Source organism: Rhipicephalus microplus, chromosome 4 (genome assembly GCF_043290135.1).
Source record: "Rhipicephalus microplus isolate Deutch F79 chromosome 4, USDA_Rmic, whole genome shotgun sequence".
NCBI classification, from domain to species: domain Eukaryota; kingdom Metazoa; phylum Arthropoda; class Arachnida; order Ixodida; family Ixodidae; genus Rhipicephalus; species Rhipicephalus microplus.
The window spans coordinates 25,021,067-25,045,223 of record NC_134703.1 but is presented as its reverse complement, the minus strand read 5'-3'; the positions used below and the strand labels follow the sequence as shown (position 1 = coordinate 25,045,223).

The 24,157-nt window shown below is 44.5% G+C and overlaps 2 protein-coding genes across 2 annotated transcripts in view; both read right to left on the bottom strand.

The window, feature by feature from the left end:
• LOC142814134 (uncharacterized) overlaps window positions 1-24,157 on the bottom strand; it is a 168,951-nt gene that overhangs the window by 13,538 nt on the left and 131,256 nt on the right. The window contains exons 31-34 of the mRNA XM_075892071.1: window positions 23,639-23,726; window positions 22,017-22,212; window positions 20,327-20,472; window positions 17,485-17,640 (exon numbers count right to left, since the gene is read on the bottom strand). Coding sequence (XP_075748186.1) covers window positions 17,485-17,640; window positions 20,327-20,472; window positions 22,017-22,212; window positions 23,639-23,726 — 586 coding nt within the window. The remainder of the gene's footprint in view (window positions 1-17,484; window positions 17,641-20,326; window positions 20,473-22,016; window positions 22,213-23,638; window positions 23,727-24,157) is intronic.
• Window positions 4,328-12,412, bottom strand: LOC142814199 (trypsin-1-like). The gene is made up of 7 exons (XM_075892357.1): window positions 12,330-12,412; window positions 11,218-11,297; window positions 9,854-9,942; window positions 8,987-9,062; window positions 7,779-7,968; window positions 6,756-6,916; window positions 4,328-5,998 (listed from the first exon to the last, which is right to left on the bottom strand). Exons 1-7 carry the CDS (start codon window positions 12,397-12,399, stop codon window positions 5,831-5,833), a joined length of 834 nt encoding a protein of 277 aa, XP_075748472.1. The 5' UTR covers window positions 12,400-12,412; the 3' UTR covers window positions 4,328-5,830.

Below are 24,157 nucleotides of genomic sequence, written 5' to 3'. Positions count from 1 at the left end.
CCCGTATGCGGCGTACGTACCTTTATGGAGGCCAAATGCTAAAAGACAGTGTTCTATGCGATGATAGGGGGGGGTTTGACAGCCCAAAACCCCGTTATGGTTATGGGAGACGCCGTAGTGGAGAGTTCCGGAAATTTCAACATCATGGCGTTTTTTAACGTGCCCCTAAATCGAAGCACACAGGCATCAAGCATTTTCGCCTACGTGGAAAATGCGGCCGCCAAGGCCGGCATTCGATCCCGCGGCCTGCGGGTCAGCAGCCGAGTGTCTTAGCCACTAGACCACCATGGTGGTCTAGTGGCTGAGAACACCAGATGGTCAAAATTTCCGGAACCCTCCACTACAACGTCTCTCATAATTATATCGTGACTCTGGGACGTAAAACCCTATTTATTATAATTATTATTGCTATTATTATTCTTAGAAGTAGTCGTAGTAGTAGTAGTAATAGTAGTAGTAGTAGTAGTAGTAGTAGTAGTAGTAGTAGCAGTAGTAGTAGTAGTAGTAGTAGTAGTAGTAGTAGTAGTAGTAGTATACTACAACAGCCGTGTCAGTCACGAATGACGCCTCAGAAACGTTGCATGACTGACTCATTAGTGTTCGCACTAACCTTCTTCTTTACCCATTCACCAAAGTACGTTCCGCCACGGAACAATGCGAACTGTGGGTAAATCGCCTTTTCCGCCCTCTGGTGGCAAGCCGCCTGCTGTCGAATTCATGTCACTGGCAATCACACCGTCAGATCAATGCTGTCGATTGGGAAAGGCTCGCCACTGGATGACGCACACATTTCCGCCACGCGCTTACCTGGTTCGTATTACTCTGTGCCAAAGTGGGCTACACTCATTTCACGTTTCACGCAGCGTTGGTGGGAAGAAAGTGGATCGCGAACGCAGAACATCGGGTACTCAGCATATTGGTAGTAATCTGGGGTGTTAAGTACCAAAACAGCTATCAGTGGCAGCAACACAGCTGTTTGGCCTAGCTAGAATCTATTCATATGGGGGGAAGCGCGAAAAAACATGAGGACGAAGCAGAGAATACACTCAAGACAGGCGCTTTTTAACGACTGGTTTTATTACTGGAAATCTCAGACTATCCGTAGAAAAGCGCGCAAAGCTGGACAAAGGTGTTGGTAGCCGGCAATCACGTGTGGCGCGTGCGATGATTGTTTTCGAACAACCTTCGCCCCCGGTAGCGCGTGATCTCCTCGAGATCACCGCAAAGGGGCTTTGTGGGCCATGCGCTATTTCCATTTTTGTGTGGTGGGGGGGGGGGGGGGGAGACCGCAAACGCTAACGGTGGTTAACGTTCGGGAGCTTTAGAGTAGCGCACCGCGAGCCCTTGCGGTACGGTCACTGCAACTGCGCATGCGTCGTAACACGAGTCGGGGATCGCGTTCGCGGACCACACGCAGAAAATTCGAAATTGCGTGCGGTGATGGCGGCCCGCATGTGGCCTGCAAGCGCTGGTTTCGAGGCTACGGTGTCGCTGCGATCGTGCGTTGCGGTTCGCAGCAAGGCAAACGCTATTCTAAAACTCCTATGACACCCGCAACGCCCGTAGCGCTTGCAAACGGTTTTCCAAAACTCCCTATTGCGACGCATGCACAGTTGCATACCGCAACGGATAGCGTACGAAGCTACCTAATGCCTTCGCGACTCAGATAAGTGTCTGCCGTGCTGACGCTGAACAACCGTGCCAACTGTTGTCAACTTAAGTAGAATATTATTCATAATAGTCTGGCGTATTATGGGCCGAAACCACAAAATTATAGTAAGAAAGAAACCGTAAGGGGGACTGGGGGGGGGGGGGGGCAGAGCATCAATTTCAACCACTTTTTTGTGCACTTACAATCGCACAGTTGCTTTTGCATTCTACGTCGATCAAAGGCGGCCGCCGACTGGTTATTGACTCCAGTGTATTCAAGCAACCGTGCAAAATTGTACTTTTGACGAAATGACAGTATTTTGATACACTCAAGCACTTTTGTAATACATTACGCTGTCGACCAGCTACCCGAGTTGACAGGAACGTGGTGATCGACCTGCTAGTGATGCGGGGCAATAATCCGCTCAATTGATTTCTTACCGAGATAAGTACGTTGATCTGCGCCAATTTAAGAACAGGTGTAATGTGTGGTTACGTGGGCCACATGTCCTGTGAAGCTTCTTGTCTCGGTGCCTTGCCGGGCCGGTACTATTGCGCCCAATATAAGGCGCAAGCCGTGGCCGCAGCATCACTCTTTTTCAAGGCAGCAAGGCACCTGTGATTCCTGTAATATGCACATGCGTATCGGTTGAATTCTCGTGGTTCCTTATCGTAGCGGTAATACGCGCTCCTGCCTAGCACCACGGGCAGTCTTGGCTCTTAGCGCAGCGTGCTTCGTCATGGCGAACAATCGCCTTGGCTTCACAACATTTTTTTCTTTTTTTTTTATTCTTCGTGATGCACTGCTCCAGCGCGAAGAACGCGTGACTGAACGCGCACAGTAGGCTTGTAGCTGGAACGGCAAAATTTTCAAGTTTTTTTTTTTTTCTCGGGCCGGCGTCATTACAGCCAAGACTAGCATGTTGAGACTCGTATTGAACGTGACAGTACGTAATCGCTTTGCTTCTAAACGTTCTGCAGTAAATGAACAGTGACACAATATTTAACCATTTCATAAGGTTGAATTAGTTGCGTGCGATCATCGATATTATTACAATTATTATTACTAGCAGAAGTAGTAATAGTGGCAGTAGTAGTAGTAGCCGTCATTACGTAATAACATCGAAATCGCAGTTGTAGATGCCGGATCAACCATACACACATGATAGATAACAACGCGAAATCAGCAATCGAGTTCTTTATCAAATTTGATAACGAAATTTCCGTAGCTGGTTCACATTTCATTTTTAGCCTGTCATGAAGAAGAGATGACAGCCATGCTGCCGCATAGAACTGTTATGTCAGAAGTGTTTCATTGATATTTTCTGAACAATAATTCTGGAGCTATGGATTAACGGTGTTACACTTTTTTATCCCTATATGACCCGATGCAGTGGTTTTTACTTATACCGCTTTTCTCACCTGTTAGCGATCTTCAACAATGACTTGTTTTTTCTACGCAGATGCTGATTTCTTCCTGCGCGCACCATCCAACCGACAACGCTTGAGAAATTCGCCGTCATAAAAAAAATTCACGAAGTATAGTGCTGAAATTGGTAATTACTAATAACTGGTAGACAAGTTAGCAAACTGGCGGGTATAAATACGTGGATGTATTTTTATTTACCTATTTTTGATAAAAGAAAGAGAGATGAGGGCAAAAGAAAGGCAGGGAAGCCAATCAGGCCGCACTCGGCTTGCTACCCTACACAGAGGAAGGAAAAAGGAAAAGAAAAAAATAGAGAAAGTGAAAAGTAATAATAGTCTTGCACGCGGAGCAGCGTTTACAGTGCACACCCAGCTTTCAAATTCGTTATGGCATACACAGTCAGAAGGCTTTGGTATAATTCCCTCGAACATGTGTTTCTACAGACGACTAAAGCCCACGTAGTGCATGCGTGGTATGTATCTGTAGCACCTAACCGCTGTGGCACACACATAGAAGTTGTTGTATTCCCATGAGCAGCAACTACTATTGGGCGTAGCCTTCACCAATGCCTACTCATTTAAGATAGGGATGGCCGACAGCGCGGAGTGCAGCGACTGCGCCGCCTATGAGACTATTGAACACATGTTATGTTACTGCCCGGCATACACAAACGAGAGGCTTCACCTGCACAGCGTTTTAAATCAACTGGACAGAAGTGACTTCGCTGTCGAGAAAGTATTGGGACCATGGCACTGCCCATTCGATTTCGACACCGAACTGTTTCATCGTTTGTTATGGTGAAACTCTTACGCGTGACCTTTTCTCTCCTCCTCTATACCTTTCCCCTTTCCCAGTGCAGGGTAGCCTACCGGGGCTCAGCCCTAGTTAACCTCCCTGCCTTTTTTCTTGTATACTGTCTCTCTGTCTATCTCTCTCTAACTATACTGTATGTATGCCCAACCACGGTGGTCTAGAGGCTAAGGTGCTCGGCTGCGGACCCGCAGGTCGCGGGATCGAATCCCAGCAGCGGCGTATGCATTTCCGATTGAGGCGGAAATGTTGTAGGCCCGTGTACTCAGATTTCGGTGCACGTTAAAGAACCCCGAATGGTCGAAATTTCCGGAGCCCTCCACTACAGCGTCTCTCATAATCATATGGGGGTTTTGGGACGTTAAATCCCTCATATCAGCGACCAACTATACTGCACATATATGAACAATGGCACACAAACACACATGACTCATCTCGTGATGGCACAAATATAACCTTTATTGGACATGTTGGAGCTCTGCCAGCAGAATGCCAGAAATCTCTTGTGGTCTCGCTCTGTCAGCATTAATTCCGTGACTGCCATTCTGGCGGCATCAAATACATAGGTCACCGTCACGAGTCAGTTATTCTTATGCGTGCTTAATTAATGAGATCCTTCGAGTCAAGCGCACTTTGCGCTTAGTTGGTACGAGACAAAAGTTGCCACGTTTTTTAGTAATCAAAATTCTGCCAGCGAATGCAGGTGGTGCAGAGCTGCGTTGAGTGCGAGAAGAGGACAATGCTATCCTTTGACCGTTGAGCCTAAAGAGCTGTTTTGTTGAATCGCGGGTCCTCCCTATGAACGTCACAAATTCGGAAGCACTCGTCATGGTCTTTCTGACCGATATTGATTACAGTTCTTTATTTTACATACCAGGCTCGCTTGTATCACAGACTTGCCTCATTTGGGTTTAGCCATTGTCGTTTCAGGAGATCGCTTTCGGCTTCATTATTGTATTTTCGGAGAAGAATTTGTGCAGAATCCAACGCAATGTAACCTGCGGACATAATGAAACGTCTTGCCTCTATTTGACGTATTCAGGCTACTCTGCAAACGGATAACTAGTAGCGCAATATACATTTTCTTTTCACTCAAGTAGCCTGGAAATGATTGCTATTGAGACTAAAGTATGGGAGAAAAAAAACGAGAAAAAAATAAAAGGAGACTAGCCAGCATGCCCTATACTGACTCGTTGCCGTGGATTCAGTGAAGGGAATGAATGAAGTTAAACATCGACGAGATTTGAAAGACAATACGAGAATAAATGCAACACGAAGAGACAAAGTTGGTATACAGAAGGCCTGGCGCGCATTTCACATGAGCCCAAGCCACTGACCAGCGTTTTCTATCAAATGATTTGTCATGTAAAAAGCTGAACGTGTAAATCACACATGTAACGGGGCAAAGGACAAAGTGTTGCTTCGTTGAAAAGAAAGCCGGATGGTAAAAGAGTATGAGTTAATTGAGATCATAATTAACGGCTCGTGAATTAACTGTGAAACCAGTATCTAAGGTGATAGTCAGCCATTGTCACCGCCAGGATTCAGTCGGTGGCTGTGATGGCATTTCGAACCACGTATTTCTTTAAGTTAGGAAGTGACTGGCTATTGTGGTTCATTCACGAGCTATTCGTAATGAAGAGCTTGCTGCTCTGATTTGCGTTCTCACTTTACAAGTCAGTGACTCCCAAAATGCTAGTAGATTTCACTTGCTCACTCAATTTAAGTTGACATTCTTTCGCTCCCACAATGCTAGTAGATTCCACTTGCTCACTCAATTTAAGTTGACATTCTTTCGCTCTTCATGTCTCTGTCCCTCGTTGCCGTGTATGACAGCCACCAGGAAAATCAAAAAGAAACACCTTCTCCCAGGTTGCTCTCAGCTCCTTTGGCATTTCGTATACTCTCGTGTCTCTCCTTCTATGAAACACTTCGCGGCAGCTATCGGCCAAACTTCTTTGAGTTGTCCTTTATCCAGTCGACGTAATGCGAAACCTTTGTGTAAACACCGGCGTAGCGCGCTCGAGCGCAGCCACGACCGAACGATACGATGCCGACGACCATAGTCAGTCCTTTCTCCGTTTGTGTCGCTGGGCCACCGGAATCCCCCTGCAAGGATATATTCAAAGCAAATCAAGATAACCATTTAACTTTCAGCACTCAAGATGTAAAATTGTGGACCATGGTACATAGTGTTTTTTTTTTCTGCACGAAGTACAGCGTAAATTCTCTTTTTTTTTACTCTTCTTTTTTCTCTATCTCTTTCAATTCTATTATTCCCCCACCCTAAGTGTAGGGTATGTATGAGCACCCGAGGCAAGCCTGGTTAAACTCCCTGCCTTTCCTCTCTATTTCTATTTCACTCATTATCTCTCTCTTTGTTCTACACTTTCGCCTTTTGAACGGAACGCTATCCTGAAAATAGGATATAGACTTTTGTAGCTAGCTGGTACATGTATACTGTCATACGCCATTTTGCCCGTTGTGTGAAAAACGAACATTATGCGGCCAGCTATGTGGCCGTTAAGAACGAACACTACGTGCTTGTGTTTCGTCATACAACCTTTGAATTGTCTGTATAGTGAACTGTTGAACTGCATTTCGCATTTTTTGTTTCGTCCTTAACCAGTGGAGAGCGCCAAACAAGAATTGTGTTTGTCTGGTTAAACATTAACAACAATTCTGCTATTAAGCACATTTTTTTTTATTTCTAGTTAGCATTATCTCAAATGAGTGTACCCCACTGTCTACATTCCTCTTTATGTGTCAGTAGTATTGTTGCAGAACACTGCCAATTACCATTAGCTATCATGTGCATAAGCACGTCTCGTTTCAAACCTCAAACTCCCTCGACATACAAACTTACCTTGCAGGACCCTCGACCACCCAGCAACGCCCTGGCACAGAACATGATTCTTCGGTCATAAAGTGAGCTCAGTGTGATCAGCTGGCTGTACTGGTAAGTGCAGAAGAGGTCGCTTCCCACGGGAACCGTAACCACGTGCAAATCCTGTGATATTTTTCCGGCTGCGAGACATGGAAGAAAGTGGGACATATAATTGGAAAATCGCCCCTTCCACTTTCCCTCTTCTCACCCGAGTTTTGAAGTTGTTGCAAAGGAAATGATTGCGTGCTCTTTCTGGTCCTATAAGGCGTTTAAAAAAGACTATCGGATCTATATTGTGCATGAGCGCGACACTATATTTTGTTAGCTGTGCAAACATTTATGAAAACACTTTTGATCTGTTGGTTTACATTCAGCAAATTGTAATATTACACATTAGATGCGAAACAGCTCTGACTAGCCTGTGTAACGCTGTCCCTCCGTACGAACGCGCCGCGCGCCGCACGTATTGAAGCGGTGCCAAGTAGGTCACGCACAGTCGCGGCGCTGCTGCGCGTTGACGTCATGCTCCCCTGGTAGTGCGCGCTGACGTCACTCTCCTTCACCTGCCACGCGCTTGCTGCGGCGCCCGTAGCTGCCACCTTGTCTGTTTTTTCTAGTACCCTAGTTTTTTCTTAGCCAGTTATTACAGACGGCAAACACAACCTACCTGTCCTTATATTACCTAGATTCCCTTGCATTCCTTTGCCTCTCCCCAGCCGGTTATTATGGATGTGAAACAAAACGTAAATGTCCTTACACTACCTAGCCTTTGCTCAACCAGTGACTGTGGACAGAAAACAGAACATTTGCTGTCTTTACATACCGCAGTCCTTCCCTAGCCTCTTAGTATGGACGGCAAACACAACTTAGTCGTCCTTACGCTCCATAGCCTTTTCCCAGCTGGTTATTATTGATGACAAACAACCGAGCTGCCCTTATACACTCCCTCGTTTTCTCATTGCCAGTGATTGTGGGCGGCAAACACGACTTAGCTGTCCTTACACTCCCTGGTCTTTCCCCAGCCGGTGATTGTGACGCTTCCTTCCATGCGGTGGTACTTGTCCGGCAGGCACACTGGCGCCACGTAGCCGTCGGAGCCCGCGAAGTCGAAAGGCTCGGCCAGCTTGAGCAGCGCTATGTCGTGGTTGGCTCCGTCCGTGCCGAACTTAGGATGACGTCGAATGCTGGACACCTGCACGATGCGACGCCACGTCGTAAACGAACGTCAAGATGATTATTATTGCTCTGATTGTCTCATGGCTTCAATTAGTACAGTCTCGCGGCACTATCGAATGAAGGGAAAACGAGGTTTTTGATTTAATATCCCACAAAAGAGAGCTTGAGGTAGCCATTGATTTACAACAAGTATGGCTGAGTATTAACATGGAGATTTCAGATGTAAGAAAATGAATATAATATAATATGCTTCCGACAACTTTGAAGCGTCTGTCCGCCTCCGTGTACGTCCTTCTGTGGCACCGCGCACAGCAATTTCAATGTTCTTTGTCGTAATTACTGAATGCGTATTGTCACCCTTTTCGTGTTCCTTCGCTCACTTGAGAATATTGACGCATGTATACCTCATGTGGACAAAAACTACCAAGGGGTTATTTAACGGGCACCACGTAGTGGCCCACGGATGTTCGAAGGCGAGTAAGACGTTTCCCCTGTTCAGCGTATTTGAACATGCTGTTTCGCTTTCTCAAGACGCTCTTGTCTTTTGATCACGTTTCACCACGACATTGGGCAAAATGGGGTTCCTATGTTATTAGTTCGTTTTTCTGTTGCTAAAATGTATTTTGATTAACTATAGTTTTTTTTTGTTTGATAAGGCTTGGTGATTGCAGCGTGGATGATGCCACAAACCAGCATCGTACACATTTGACCTACAGTCATCGCAAGACAAGATAACTAAATTCATTCAGCACCTTTTTTTTAATTTCGTATATGAAGGAGGTGAGAAGAGATAAACTGGTGATAGAAAACGCTTCCAAGATTATAACTAGGCCATAAAGTCAAAGATGCACTGTATGCGTATGAAACCTAAAATATATACTCTTTTGGCAGGGCCTGAATGATAAGAGATCTACGTATATAATATAACCATGATATGCTACAGCCCTGCCATTTTATCCTTGAAATATATTCACTAACTCGTGGTGAGTGTTTTACTATACAAACGTGCATGTACTTAGTTGGGTTTTACTTACATTTCGTCGTTGGTAATAACTGGTTCTTTTTCCGAGGTTTGTAATACCAGCCACGACCGAGAAGCCATTGGGAAACCTGCAGTAATTCGACGTAGTAATTTTATTACATGTTGATTAGGAGATACTTGGGCTATTATACACCACTAGCTACGCTTTTTCACGGATAAAAGAACAAACGAGAATCACAGTCATGAAAAATAGCGACATGAAATCGCCTCTACAGACAGCTTGTCCGTCAAGTCATAGGGATTCACATAAGTGCGATGTCCAGTCTCAGAGTGACACAAGGGACGACACAAAATACAATCCGAGCGCGCGATACTAGAGTTTGAATCAAAATTCACTCACATGGACACCAAGCTGTTTACACGTGTTGTTCTACGTTATGTCCAGTACATAACACTAAGAAGCTGACGCAAGGTGCATGCTAAAGTAATAGTTTACATTCAGCGTAAATAACGTATATATATATATATATATATATATATATATATATTCCTTTATTGTTTTATTTATTTATTTAGCAACAGCATCTGTCATTCTTTTTTCTGGATTCAATGGGTTTGAACAACGAAATAGCAACAATCGCACATACCAAGAGTTGCACTTTAGTATTGTCATAACACGTGAAAGCTCGAACAAGGGGCAAATCTTACCTTGAGGTATAACATGTACTCAAATGCAAAGCTCGTATAGTAATGGACATTTAAGCCATGAGTCCCAATGCTTAATTCATCGTTTGTACTTACAGAAAAAAACAATGGGTTAGGCAACCTTTCTGGCGAACCAGTATGGCAAATCAGTAGTTTCAAAGATAAAGATACATAGTGATTTCGTACCATACCTATCAGCTTCCTCAACACCTACCTGCGAACACAATGAGCAGCAGTCAGGACGATTGTAGGTTCAATTATTGAACCACCACAAAAGTGATAGCCATTCTTCTGTAAGGACACCTGCAACGTAGACGCAAATAACACGTGAACAACAATACACAGCGATCCGTTACGCAGTTATCCCTTACGCAATATGAGATTTCGCACCAACTTCTACTTTTGATTCTCATTGCTGTAAGCATCTGAGCGTGCTCAAGGCGATGTTTCGACAAGTGGATTTGTCTCCTTCAAGGCTAGAACTACAAGCTAACTCTTCTTCAAAGCTAGAACTTTTTCTAGCCTTGAAGAAGACAAGTCCCCCTTGTCTAAACGTTGGCTCGAGCACACAGCGCCTGTTTACGGATTTTTCCAATAAGAGATCTCAAGCGATTCGCGCGCATCCGGCTCTTTTCTGCAAACGTGATCACGCCCCTCCTCCCAAATCGAAAAAAAGAAAAGAAACAGAGGTGCAGTCTGCCGCATTCATTTACTTTGTCTGACCCGTCCCGTTAACACCTCAACTCATGCAGGTTCTTGATGATATGCGGCCTGATCAACTGATGCTGCACTTGCAATTTATCAAGAGTTGCTTAATTCTCGTATTCCCACCTCCGCTTCCTCCCCGCCAGAACCAAATAGAGACCACTGTGAGAAGTACGTCATCGCTTTGTGTGTTTTTTTTCTTTAGTTGCTGAGGGTCTCTTGCTCAGGTCTATGTCTCACTCTACGCATGCGCAACTCTCCTCCTTTTGTCTCTCCGACAAGTAATGTTACTCTCTCCTCATATCTCCCACCACCTTCTTGCGTTCGCTCTTCCATCTCTCTCCTCTAGGAAACCGACCCAGCGGCGATAACTCTGCCATTGCGCATGCGCATTCCCTCTCTCATCTCCTATGCTTCTCTCTCTCGCCTCGCGACGCACTGAAACTTTTCTCTAGGCTTGCCTCCCTGCGGCTTTTACACAGCCATTGCGCATGCGCCTCCCCAGGTTTCTCTACTGCGCAAGCGTCGAAGTCACCATATTCTAGGTCTCTCTATCGCCAGTGTAAGCGTTGAAGCTCACTGCTTCGCATCTACACGGTTCCCTTTAGAAAGACAAGGCGTACTTTTTTTCACGTTTGTTGTTAAGCATTTTTTTTCTTTTGGTCGTGAGGCCCCGTTAAAAACATTCAACAGGGAAACGACACAGGGAAAATAGACATCACAGATCCACACATACACGCCCAATTATGCACCCTAATGAACTTGCCAACACCATCTAATGGATGCCTCTGTGCATGACTATACCCTACAGACCAGTAACCTACTCCTTTTAATGGTTTAATGCGTCGTGTTCACGCACGGGGCACAACTCACCTGCCATGGCGCTTCACCTAATCTCGCACGTGAGCCTCCAACGATTCTCGACTGAATGTCTCTGGGGACTCCGCACTGAACTGGAATCGACGAATTGTCAATAATTAACGTCATCGTGAACTTGCATCATCCCTTCAACATTTAAAATTATTAGCTTTTTTATTATTCATTGTCTAGTTATTGCCTAATTACTGGGTGCAGTTGTTTTAAACTTCGAGCGCAGGAGACGTAAATGTCAGACAATGGTCACACATGTGGCTAAATATAATTAGAAAATTACTAACTCCACGATTTTTGGAAGCGGTGCTTTCACCTCCTGCTATGTCACAACCTGTCATTCATTTGATGCTGCTGTTTTCGTTTACTGGCCTTAACCTCCGAGATTGGTTCAGTTGTGTCCAGCACACAGCCCACACTGCAAGTGAGACCTCGCATGAAAGTCCGCATTTTTGTCGTCCAAAAGAGAGAGTCGAGAAAATTCTTTATTGAAAAGCAGAGAATTTAGCCGGCGTGGGCAAATCAATGGCTCAGCGTTGGGAAGCACCCGATCCAAAATATACATACGAGACGCACATGGTGGCTGTAGCGCCAGTTTACTAAATTATAGATCCTAAAGATAGACAGATCGACAGAACGACAGTGGTGCTATTCTGCTGAGCATGACGTCAAAGGCTTCGCAACCAATTATGGTGGTCGACATGGAACAAGTTATAATGGGGTGGCACTCAGGACCATTTATCTACGTTAGTGTAGATAAACTGTGAAAAGCCTCTGGTTAGTCGAAATTATTATTTTTGTATTTTCTACAACGGAATCCACCATCTCGAGTACTGCTTTGGGACGTTAAACTTCATGGTGCGTTTTTTTGTTCAGTAGTACCAGTTTTAATGCCAGCTTGGATGATTACTGCTTGATCTCATGTCTGCCAGACCTCTGAATTCTTCTGAAGCTTATGACGTCATTTCTGTCATCGTCATCATCTATTTTTATTTAAGACGACAATTAGTGAACATTTACAGCGGTAACGAATCTCGGTGAATCAGCCGTAGCATAAATTTTTGTACAGAAGATAAATAAATAAACAAGGTAAATACTTGGAGACAACGACTCACCTTCGGAGTCGTTTGATGCATCCGCGGTAGCGGCTGCGGCGGCGATGAGCAGCATCGGAGCAGCCCACATGACGGAAAAGGCATCAATGACGGCACCAGCTTGCCTTTTGAGGGCCTGTCGAGCGCCCCTCGCATAACTTCCTGAACGGCGCGCGGGGATGCGAGCGTGCGCCCCGAAAGTCTGACGCTTTTGTGGACCGTATGTGGAGCGTGAAAGTGCTGCCAACGAATTCGATACTTCGTTCCGTGTGAAAGTGAGGTAACCACGCTTGAAACAAGACATTAGGCATAATGCACACGGTTACTGCTTTATTAATGCACTGTAGTTGTTGTTTTGTTTTGTTTGTTTTCTCTTCGAACAATGGGTTTCGATGAATGCAAGCAGAATGTCGGAAGATTCTTGCCACTGTAGGTGAAAGCGTAAGCGTGTGTGCCTGAGGGAGGGAGAGGGGGGGGGGGGGCAAAGGGAACGCCTGAACTTTCTTCCTAGCGTCTGAGGTGGGCGCTAAGCTAACTATTTATGTTTGATCAGTCACACCTGTCGAGTCGTTGTTAATGCACACGTTTATAGCACCGTACGTTTACGACTATATCGCGGCTGCGAAAGACCCATTATGTTGCAATCTAAGAATCGTTGAAATCTCAACAGTTAGCCCTGAGAAGCGGCAGACCAATCTCAGGTCGATATGGACAGTACGTCACAGCCTAATTTTCATGTTTGTATGAATTTGAAATCTTGTTGTTTTTTAATCTACGAGTTTGCAGAGGGGCTCTACGCGCGCCTGTGACCAAAGTTGCTCAACTGTGATCTTCTTGCCGCGTCCGAACTTTACTAACTGTTAAGACTACCACTACTAAGAAGTCATCGTATTGCTGCTACATGAAACCACATCGCACCTTCTATGGAATCACAGACCCTGAGAAGCAGATTGTGTTTCCAGCTTATTTATTTTATGTAAATACAAAAAAACATACATGATAAGTTCAAAAGCTTAAAATGAGTTCGTTTTTTCTTGTGTCTTATTTTGCCGAGTTGAAAATCTGTCCCACGTGACTGCAAATATAATATTATAACATAAGATCGAAGTAGAGTTCAAACATATTTTATTGTTGAAGTTTTTATATTCTTCATCTAAATTGAATCAGCTGTTGGCAGCGCCTGAGTATGGGAATCAACTTTTTTTTTTCTTACAGCGAAAGCTCTTATGAGATCAGGGTCACGCGTGGCGCCGTAGTTGTCCGCCGCAGCCACCGCCGGCGTCCGTAAGTAGTATCGCAAGAAATAAGAAAAAAAAAACTCAGTTAATAATAAACACCAATGACACAATGGGGTTCAAACCCGAGCCACGCCAGTGCTCTTTAATCTCTTATATGCATGGTATTTAATAAAAATACGCCTGCTTTCTAAACTGACCTTAGGCCGGCTTGATGTCGGGAAAGGAATCACGTTAATATCAGTAAAAAGCGTTTTAAAACGTCAGGGACACAACCAGGTGTCACACAATGCGAATTGCGTAACGAGCGGGTCGTCCAATGTTTCAACCCATTAGAAAAAAGCTTGTTTTTGATCGCTTATCAACTGTAACGCATAATTCTTCACCGTCGTCAGCCACTGCGTACAAAAATACACAATATTCCTAACAAGTGTTAGGAATATTTCGCGAGAAATGCTTAAGAACAGTTACGTCTGGGCAGATTACTCGAACAAATGAAATAAAGAAAAAAATTTTAGGGGCCCGTTTTTTTATGCGGCACGACCAAATGAATCAAGCTGCCAATTAGGTCAAGGAAAGCGTGAGTGACAATAAGTGTTGTCTTTGACTGTAGTTCAGTAGTCATGAAGTAAAATGAAACAAATTGAAGTGGGACGAAGAATCATGCTTTCTGTCTGTGGGATCCAAACTCCCAACCTTCGAATGACGAGTTCGGTCATGTACAAGTTGAGCTACGACGGAAGGCGACTCCCCGTCGTCTTCGTTGGGTATCATGCGTGCAAACCATGGGTGTGTTAGCTGCAGTGTAATACTCATAGCAAAGGGGATGTCACGTGATCTCACTGATCTGTGATGATGAGGATGAATGAACATCATTTTGGGCTATTAAGCGCGCAGGAGACGCCCCACTCCACCCGGCTAATCCTACGTAGAACGTGAATCTACTAAGTCAAACGGATTATCAGCCGGGCCACTAAGGCCAAGGATATTTGGCTAAAACCCCTCCACTATACAAACCCTCCCAACTGGTTACGTGTTCTAGCGAAGGCTCAACTGAAACTTCGCATGCAGGACGAATGGAGTGCTGCAAAGTTGCCCGTCTTTTTTTCTGTCTTTTTTTTTTTTTGCGGACGAATGCAAATACGGGTATTCACACTTTCGCTCTCGGTGAACGATCGAAAGTTGCATCCGGTCGCGCACGCGAGCTGACCGAGTTTGTGGACGCGCATAATCGCGCTTTTCCGACGCCCTTGCCCCCCCTCCCCCCTCCCTGAACACTTATTCAGCCGTTTATGCGGGCTGCGTGCGTGCGTGTGTTTCCGGTTTCCGTCGCGTGTCTGGATGCACAAACACACGCCTTTCCCATTTGAGCATCCCCTTTCACTCCCCCACTTCCAGCATCCAAAGCAGACGTCCTCTGCTCACGAGACCTACATGATCGCGAGCCCGTGCGAAGTCCCGGAAAAAAAAAACGGCTTCAGCTGACATGTGCAGTTCCTCGATTCGGTTTGGTCACGTTTATACAGAGAACGCGGCGCAAGATCGTGATATCGGTCTAGAAATGAGGTTACAAGCTGATAATGTGGAACGTTTTTCGTTTCCCTTAGGTTGGATACGCAGAATGAGGTAAGTCGAAGTGAGATGGGCAAGGAGTTAATAATTTTGGAGGTTTTACGTCTAAAAACCACGACATGATTGGGAGAGACGGTGGCAAAGAGTTCAAAAATGAAGGTAACGCACAGTGCTACATTCGGCGAACAAATACGACAGCCTGGAAAAGCCGGCGCGTGTTAATATTGTGTGGAAGTAGAGAGAATAGCTTCGTTAGAGTAGATCTATCAACGTGTCTGTTGCTGATGCACGAGTGGCCCGCTTCGGCTACCCGTCGGACACGTTAGAATGTAAAAGCGTTGACTAAAGACCTTTTCTGTCGCTGTAAACATAGCAGTAGAAGCAGCGCGTGTTGCTTCCCAAGAAACTTCCGGTTACTTCAATTATCACTCTTTAACGCTGAAACAGAAAACTTGTTTTTTTTTTAGTTGTGCCAGAGTAAGGAAAAACTTTTTTTTTCGATTTCTGATAAAAGAAAGGCGCTTAAAGTTAACGACCAACTCCTATACTGTAGTTTGTAGCTGAGAAGAAATTGTATTTGAATTATTTGGCTAGGTGAAGGCGAGAAAAGTGTTGAAAATGAGCAGGCTACTCGCTAAAGCACTCGTTCTCCGCCACAGCTTCTCGGCTACGCTAGTGCACAAAACCGGAATCCGTCCAGGACCTTAGTGGTGAGCTCTTCGACAGCGAAGTCGGGATGGCTTTATTCTCTCCCATAAAAAGTACCTAGTACTCTCAATCGTAAACCACTTAATCTAAACACACTCTGTTTGTAAACAGTGAAATGGTGTATAGACTTCGTAGGTTAACTAAGGTTTGTATAGTTTACAACGCTACACGCGTGAATATATTGTTAAAGAGGAAGGAAGGTATTGGGTTCCTGGCTTCTGCCGGACCAGGGGTCTCAAACTCAGCTCAGCTAGCGGGCCACTATAAAAAAAATGTAGTTTCGCAGGGGGGGGGGGGGGGGAAGGTGAGCTTGTGGCAATATTTTTAAGAAAAAAAAAGGAAAAGAAAGAAAATGGGATGTGGACTTATTGATAACTGTCGCTCATGTGAGGACACCTCAACTAATTAACATTAAGGGAAATCGGGATTGAAGGGAAAGTAAAAGCGGAGAAAATAAAGTAAGGGAAAAGAGCAAAGATATGGGAGGGAAGAAATATATATACGCAGGGCGTTTTCTTAGGCAACACAAAAATTTCCTTTAAAAAACTATAACAGGTAGGCACTCCTCATCTTCACAGCCAATTTCTAAGCCGAGGCGGAAAGATTTTGCCTCTTACTAGATGACTTAGGAATGAGTAATTGCTACAAATATTTGAAATAACTTTTAATTATCAATTCTGTATGGTAGTTTTTTTATATGGCAAAGTTGTTCTACGTCACAAATTTGGCTGAGCCCAGTTTTTAAAAAAGAAAATATCACGGGTGGTTTCAGAGATCCATCCTCGAATTTCTAGACCATGGTGCCGGATAAACCGATACTAACACAATAGGTGCGTTAGTTTCGATACAGTCTGTTATTTTCGTCACGCTCGGTGCATTAGTTTCTGTTTCTACGGCACCATGGTATCGAAATTCAAGGATGGATCTCTGAAACCACGCGTTATATTTTGAATTTTTTAAAAACAGGGCTCACCATAATTTTTGACGTAGAACAACTTCGCCATATAAGCAACCACTCTAAAATGGATAATAAAAAGTTATTTCAATAATTTTTGTGAGTTAGTCATTTCTAAGTGGTATAATTAGTGATAGATTAAATAAACTAATATTCAGCGGGATAACTATAGCGCCACACATGTGTGGCGCTATAGTTATCCTACTGAATATTAGTTTTAAAACTATTGTTAATAGCTACTGCAGTAGCTATTAACAATAGTTGTAAAAGTTTACCGCTCCAAAGCCACGATACGCTTGTAAAAAACGCCGGAGTGAAGCACTCCTGAAATATCGACCACCAGGGATTCTTGAACGGGCATCTAACCACCGTATTCACAAACGCTCCTCGACTCGACTTTCACCCTTCACTTGACAGAGTTGAGCGCTGCGCCGCTGCTCAGCTGAAAATGACGCTGCTCTACTCAAGAATAGCAGCAAATTATTACTGATATGCAGTGATTTGCCCTGTCTAGAGATGGCGCTCTAATCGGCTTTTTCGGGTGAAGGTGGAACGTTGAGTGAAGGGGCGTTCTCGAATACGGGGGTAGATCTAAGCGCACGAGCCTCGAGGATTTTCACCTCCATCGCAAATGCGGCCGCCGCCGGGCACACAGTCTCTCTGAGAGCGTTGTCAAAGCAACGCTGATCGTGGATATGAGTCATCGCAAGTGCCGGTGACTCTCAATCCAGTCCAGGTATTGGGAGACTCGAGTGTAGACGCCAGGCAGACCCTTGCGGCCGCAGCCTTCTCCCCAAGACACGATTCCCGCCAGAACGACGCGACCTTCGTGCATCTGCATCGCTGGTCCTCCGGAGTCGCCCTGCACGAGCAGGAATTAAAAAATTCGGCCGATTCCACGTACCTGGGTATCGACGTTATGCGAAGCATGCGGAGGGAACGTGACTGTGTTGCATTTTTTTTTTTTTTTTGCTGAGTGACACGTCATGAAATGAGGCTGAATATATATATACAAATGTTGCACGCACAGATATATGTTGAAGAGTTGCAGATGTTCATAACACTAATTGTTTGCACTTGCGCAACGATGTCAACTGGAACATGCGTATTAGCAAAACCAGAAACTGATATGAAGCGCTGATGCTGGCCCTGGACACTGCTATATAAATCCACTTCAGCGCATGGCGCCTAACCACAATTGACGTTAGCCCAACGTGACGGCTGTATCAAAGGAGTGCATATGTAATGTTTATAAAATTGGGTACACAGTACTACAACCACTATTCACGTTTCACGAAGATTAGCGTCTATTTGAAAAGTAGTTCCGAGATCTGGCGTAGCTCTGGGGTAGAATGCTTAACTGCCACGCAGAATGCTTGGGTTCTATTCCAGGTGGGACCCTGAAGTTTATCATTTGCATTCGTCGGAGGGTAAGCGTTGCCAATGTCAGTCTTTTCTTAACACTGACCTTTATTCTATGCCTTAGTTGGGTGAACGCTACCCGTGTCGGGTATTGCTTGACGCTGACGCGTTAGAATTGTCCATGTGTGTTCTCGTCGTTCCTGGGTAGATACTAAGTGCCTATCACCTGTGGCACATACCTGCGTACCAGTGGCACATGCCCGCGCGTGTGTATGGGCCACTGTATGACGGGAAGTGTTTGACGACGTACGCGACGCGATTGTGATAATATACATGTCGTGACCAGTGCGTCATACTCGTCAAACCGTCTTACCCTCCCATGCTAATTTTGGTTCACGCCAAACTAAGGCATTGATCACAAGAGCACCCAAATGTAAGCGGATAGATAGATAGATAGATAGATAGATAGATAGATAGATAGATAGATAGATAGATAGATAGATAGATAGATAGATAGATAGATAGATAGATAGATAGATAGATAGATACGCTCGAAGTCGCCGAAGTTCACCAAGAAATGCTTCGCATTACACAGTAACGAGCTTTATGAATAATTAAAAGTTCTTTCGCTGCATGACGAACTCATAAAGTGCGTTGAACAAAAAGTAAATACGCGAACGTGCGTACATGTACTCTGCACACCATGCCTCGCCAAAAGCCATCGTGTCGCCCTTTTTGAAGAAGTTTCTCCGCGTCCGTGCCAGTGATTCTTATCGTGAGCGCCGTGTTGTTAGCATCTCTGCAATTCGTCCGTTTCTTATTGTTGCGCTTCTTATTATGTCTCAACAGTGGCGAAATTCGTACCAGTGGTGGATACGGGTTTTTTTTTTTTTTCGCTTCTTCGTCGAAGCCGGTAGTCGTGCCGGCGCTGCCTGCGAGCTGTTGTGTGACCCATCCGCACCAAGGACTTCGTGCACTTAACGCGAGACCTGTGCTCAAAGGACATTGTGATCGACGTGGGAGCGCAATTGCAAAGAGCTTGGCGACAACTTGCAGAGTGTTTGGGAATTGTCATTAGTAGAGAAATTGCGTACCAAAAAAAAGTACAATGCGGCCAGCACTTCTGTCAACGCTACTGCAAACATGCTTGCAGGTGTACGTTACTGATAAAATCGAAACGCTTTTTTTTACTTTTTTCAGTGTGAATACATTATAATTCATATATTCACACGTACGATTGAAAAAGTTTTCAGAATGATTAGAAGCGAAATATTGCGGGCAGAGAAGGTGCCGCATTGGTTTATTGTGACCCTTGCGGCTTTTGTCGAAAGCTCGTAAAATTGCCGGGTGATAAGCGCATAAATTCATCTTCGTCGAATTCTCTAAGTGAGTGTTACGTTGATGGAGGTTGCAGAGTTCGGTGGTGACCATGTAACAGGGGTATTACTATAGCATCTGGTCTTACGTAATCTTTCGGCCCAACTACATGCTTATAAATAAGTACTAAGGGCTGAATTGAAAAGTTCTTTAGCCATTTGCATTGTTCGCTGTCAATCAGCCGCGACAGGTACAGAGGTAACGGGAATAAAAGTTTTCCCATGTGACAACTGGCTTTCTGAAAAAGTCATCGTTGAAAAGCCGAAGTTCCGATCCTAGGCACATGGTGGTTAACAACGCTGTGCCACAGTGACCCAAAGTGTTCGCACATTTTGCACGAAGTTATTTCTAAACATAGTAGCACTCGAAGAATAGTGGTTGACTTCCATCCCTGGGGTAGCCTTGGTTGTGTTAATTTTCAATTCTCTTCCCCCTGGAAAATTTTTAATTTCGCATGTGCGTATAAACACGTGCGCACACAAATGAATGCACGCAAGAACATACATGAAGTCTATTCTTGACCCCCTACCTTTCCACCCACTTTTGCAAAAAATGTGTTCTGGCTACAATTCTGGCTACCGTGTACGGGTAAAACTGGCTAGGGATGTTAGTGTCAAAATACATAGTGCCAACGTAGCGCCATAATTAATAACCTCCCCAAATCTACTAAACGCGCTGCAGATGGCAATAGTGCGGCTGCTACATGAAATATGTAGCGGTCGAGGGAATAGTAATTGATATTAGTAAGGTGTTATGAAAATTTCCAGGGGGAGAGGGCGAACAGGATTAGAGAGTTTCTTCAGCTCTACCTTGCATGAGTCTTGTCTGTTGACGAAATCCGCTGCGCAGAACATTGTCTCGGGATCGAACCTCCCTCCGTAAGCCTTGTCGCAAGTAGAGTTGGGGAGAACAGCCATCGTGGCCACTTGTAGCACTGACGCCAACATATTGCCATCTGAAATGCCGATGTTTGCAATATATCAGAAGAACAAGGATAAAAAAGAATTGGTGAAAAAAGTTGGGATAATAAAAGTTTATCTGCCTTTTTTAAATGACAAAAACAACAAAAGTAATTTGTTTTTCCAAATTCACATAAACTGGTAATAGGTGCCACAGAGGGAACCCTATAAACAGGGCTGATAACAGTGTCTTAGAAAATACTAGAGGACGACTTTGTATACTCTGCCTATCTGACTTTGCCATATAGTAGCATACGCGAGGCTGTCTCACATTGACCTAAACTGAAAGTGATAGCCGTTACTAAATGCCTAATTTCTCCGCTAGTACTTTAAAATCACACTCGGGGCTGATCAACACGTGGTGACATAACCCTGCTGTCAATGCATGAGAAAGTCAGCTGTAACCATGGTGGGCGTAACTGATTAATTGATTGATATATGAAGTTAAATGTCCCCAAACCACCATATAATTATGAGAGACGCCGTAGTGGAGGGCTCCGGAAATTTTGACCACCTGGGTTTTTTTAATGTGCACTCAAATATGAGCGCACGGGCCTACAGCATTTCCGCCTCCATCGGAAATGCAGCCGCTGCAGCCTGGATTCGATCCCGCGACGTGCGGGTCAGCAGCCGCGTACCTTAGCCACTAGACCACAGCGGTGGCGAAACTTGGGCGTAACTATTGGCGGTTATGGACACCAGGCTAGCCCGGGCGCAGGTAGGGTCAGGGATAATTATACAGGTACCATCATCATAAGGATCATCATCACCACCCCAACAACAACCACCTCCACGTACACCTGATACAAGGCTTGTTACACAACCCGAATTCGTGCTGCCTTAATGCTATGAAAAGAACTTGTGCATCTCTACTACGAAACAGCGCTCGAAGGCTTCAGTATATTTGGCACCTCTTGGGCACCTCTCTTTAAGTTCTCGGGAAAGGCCGTGCGACCACTGTGTGACAGTACAATCGAAAAGTGCACCCGCAGGTCGCGGGATCAAATCCCGGCCGGCTGCGGTGGCTGCGTTGCCGATGGAGGCGGAAATGTTGTAGGCCCGTCTTCTCAGATTTGGGTGCACGTTAAAGAACCCCAGGTGATCGAAATTTCCGGAGCCCTCCACTACGGCGTCTCTCATAATCATATGGTGGTTTTGGGACGTTGAACCCCACAAATCAATCAATCAATCCACTACGGCGTCTCTCATAATCATATGGTGGTTTTGGGACGTTAAACCCCACATATCAATCAATCAATCAATCCACTACGGCGTCTCTCATAATCATATGGTGGTTTTGGGACGTTAAACCCCACATATCAATCAATCAATCAATCCACTACGGCGTCTCTCATAATCATATGGTGGTTTTGGGACGTTAAACCCCACATATCAATCAATCAATCAATCCACTACGGCGTCTCTCATAATCATATGGTGGTTTTGGGACGTAAAACTTCACATATCAATCAGTCAAAAAGTGCGTTGTGCGCACATTGTGTATTTGCAATCAGACTTTAACGCTTTTATCAGCGTATACCTTCTTTTTGCCAGCCAAATCCGGAAATGGACATCAGGCCAGACACGTCGTAGGTCCTCGGCGGCAAGCAGATGGCTCCAATGTGACCTCTGGCTTTCGCGTAGTCAAACGGCTGCTTTAGCTTAAGCAGCCCGATGTCGTATTTCTGGTGGCCGTACCTCCCGAAAAATTTTTCGTGTCTAAAGCCTTTCCTCACCTGGAAAAAGATAGTGACTAAACTTACAAGTTTCACTTGTTGAAGAGTACTTTCCGCAATCTGGTAAACACCTGCGTGTGGCGTGCCCTTTCCACGATAGAATTCCTGAGAGAGATACGCATACTTGTGCTTTGAAGCGTCACTGCAATCGAAATGCTCGTAAGCTAAATCTAGTCGCATAGTACTTCAGTCAATTTGCGATAAAGAGCAATTTACACATCAAACCATGACAAAGCGCCGCGTTTTAGCACTTCAGCGTCATGTAGTCCTTCATTGCTGGCGTTGACATGTCGACAGCTATATTAGATGACCAATAAAATGTTTATTGTTTTAAAAGACAACATAGCTCATCGCGTGAACAGCGTTAAAACGTATTTTAAAGAAAATTTCCGGTAAAACTAATGTCATTTTAACTTGCCACTTGGTTCGCCTGTACTTTAATGTAAAGGGACACTATAAAGTCCTATAGCAATTCAAGTTAGAGTGAAAGCTCAATGTATGACAACGTCTAAAACGACAATATTGCCAACAGCAGATCCATACTTACCGAGAAATTGAAGTAAGTGAACGAGAAGGCATGCGCCACGAGTAGGACATTCGCAGAATGATCCCGATGACGTCAGAGTTACCGCCTAGAACTATTCACTAGTAATCGAAATAGCAGCACTAAATCAGGGGCCTTCCATGCATCAAGAGACGTAATAAAACGCAGCTTGCTCTTTTCTGTTTGATTCATGGAAAAAATAATAGTCGGACGTTACTATGCGGAATGGCGCAAGAAGTTCAATTGTTTCATTTTCGCGTGGTTAAACTAGCGGGACCCAATTTAACCAAACACATCTGCCATCTTGCTGGCCATGGCGAAAAAATTCTCAATGGCTGTTGTTGCTGCTGTGGTTACTGCTACTTTCGCTTTGCTGCTACTAGTGTCGGCGGCCGCGCAGTAAAGCCGGGCCACATTGTGCTTGGCAATGATGACGGGAAAGTTTCCACTTAGAGGTGGAATTTGAAGTGTGCTAACGCGATGCGGACCACTAAACGTGATTTCATTTCAAAATAAACCCTTACTTGGCACTAAAGTAGCACTACGAGGCATCTGGACTACTATTTCAGCAATCAACATTGACTTATTTCCCTTTAGTATCCCTTCAATGCTAATTCTTCTTTTCGTTAATGCTCTTAAAGCAGGTAAAATATCCGGTGACTGGCACTGTGCACAACTAAAGTTGCTCCTTCAGGGTGAATATTTGGCTTTCATAACACCTATAAAGGGTCAATATAACGTTTTTCTGCAATATCAAAAGCTGCGATATGTTCTGTTCTTTGAGCAATTGCTTCTATTTGTTCTGACTACGTGTGCCGCCGTGAGTGGTAGTGTTCATACTTCATTTTTGCTTGCATACATGCTCAACCTAAAAATACTAACCTTCCTTTTCTGAATGAAGTCATCGTTCAACTGAATGATGACAGGATGGCGCGCTCCAGCGATGACGTCTAAATCTTCGATAGTGTAACTGAAAAAAAAAAGTTTTTTTACCAAGATAGCGCCATAGTTTTAAACCACATACAAAAAATCTGCAACTTTTAAACTCACTACAGCTGTTGCATCATCGTTGCAGTATCAACATGAAAACATTAACTATGTATGTCGAGCAGTTTCATCCCAACCGTAAAAGGTTTGCCCATTTGTAACAAGAGCTCTAGTCTTGTTATTGTCTGAAAAATTACAATTCAACTATTCAAAGAAAATTGGTTTGTACCAAGCTTTCACAAGCTGGACAGCCAGCCCGTTTAATTACTCTTAAAGTGCTCACTGGATGAACGTGCAGTATACATAATTGTTCCTTTTCAACTGATGCAGTGTCACTGTTTAATATAGACTAAAACTTCCATTCTTCAAGAAGCTCAGCGCAGGTTCGAGTAGTATAATTCTGCGACTCAAATT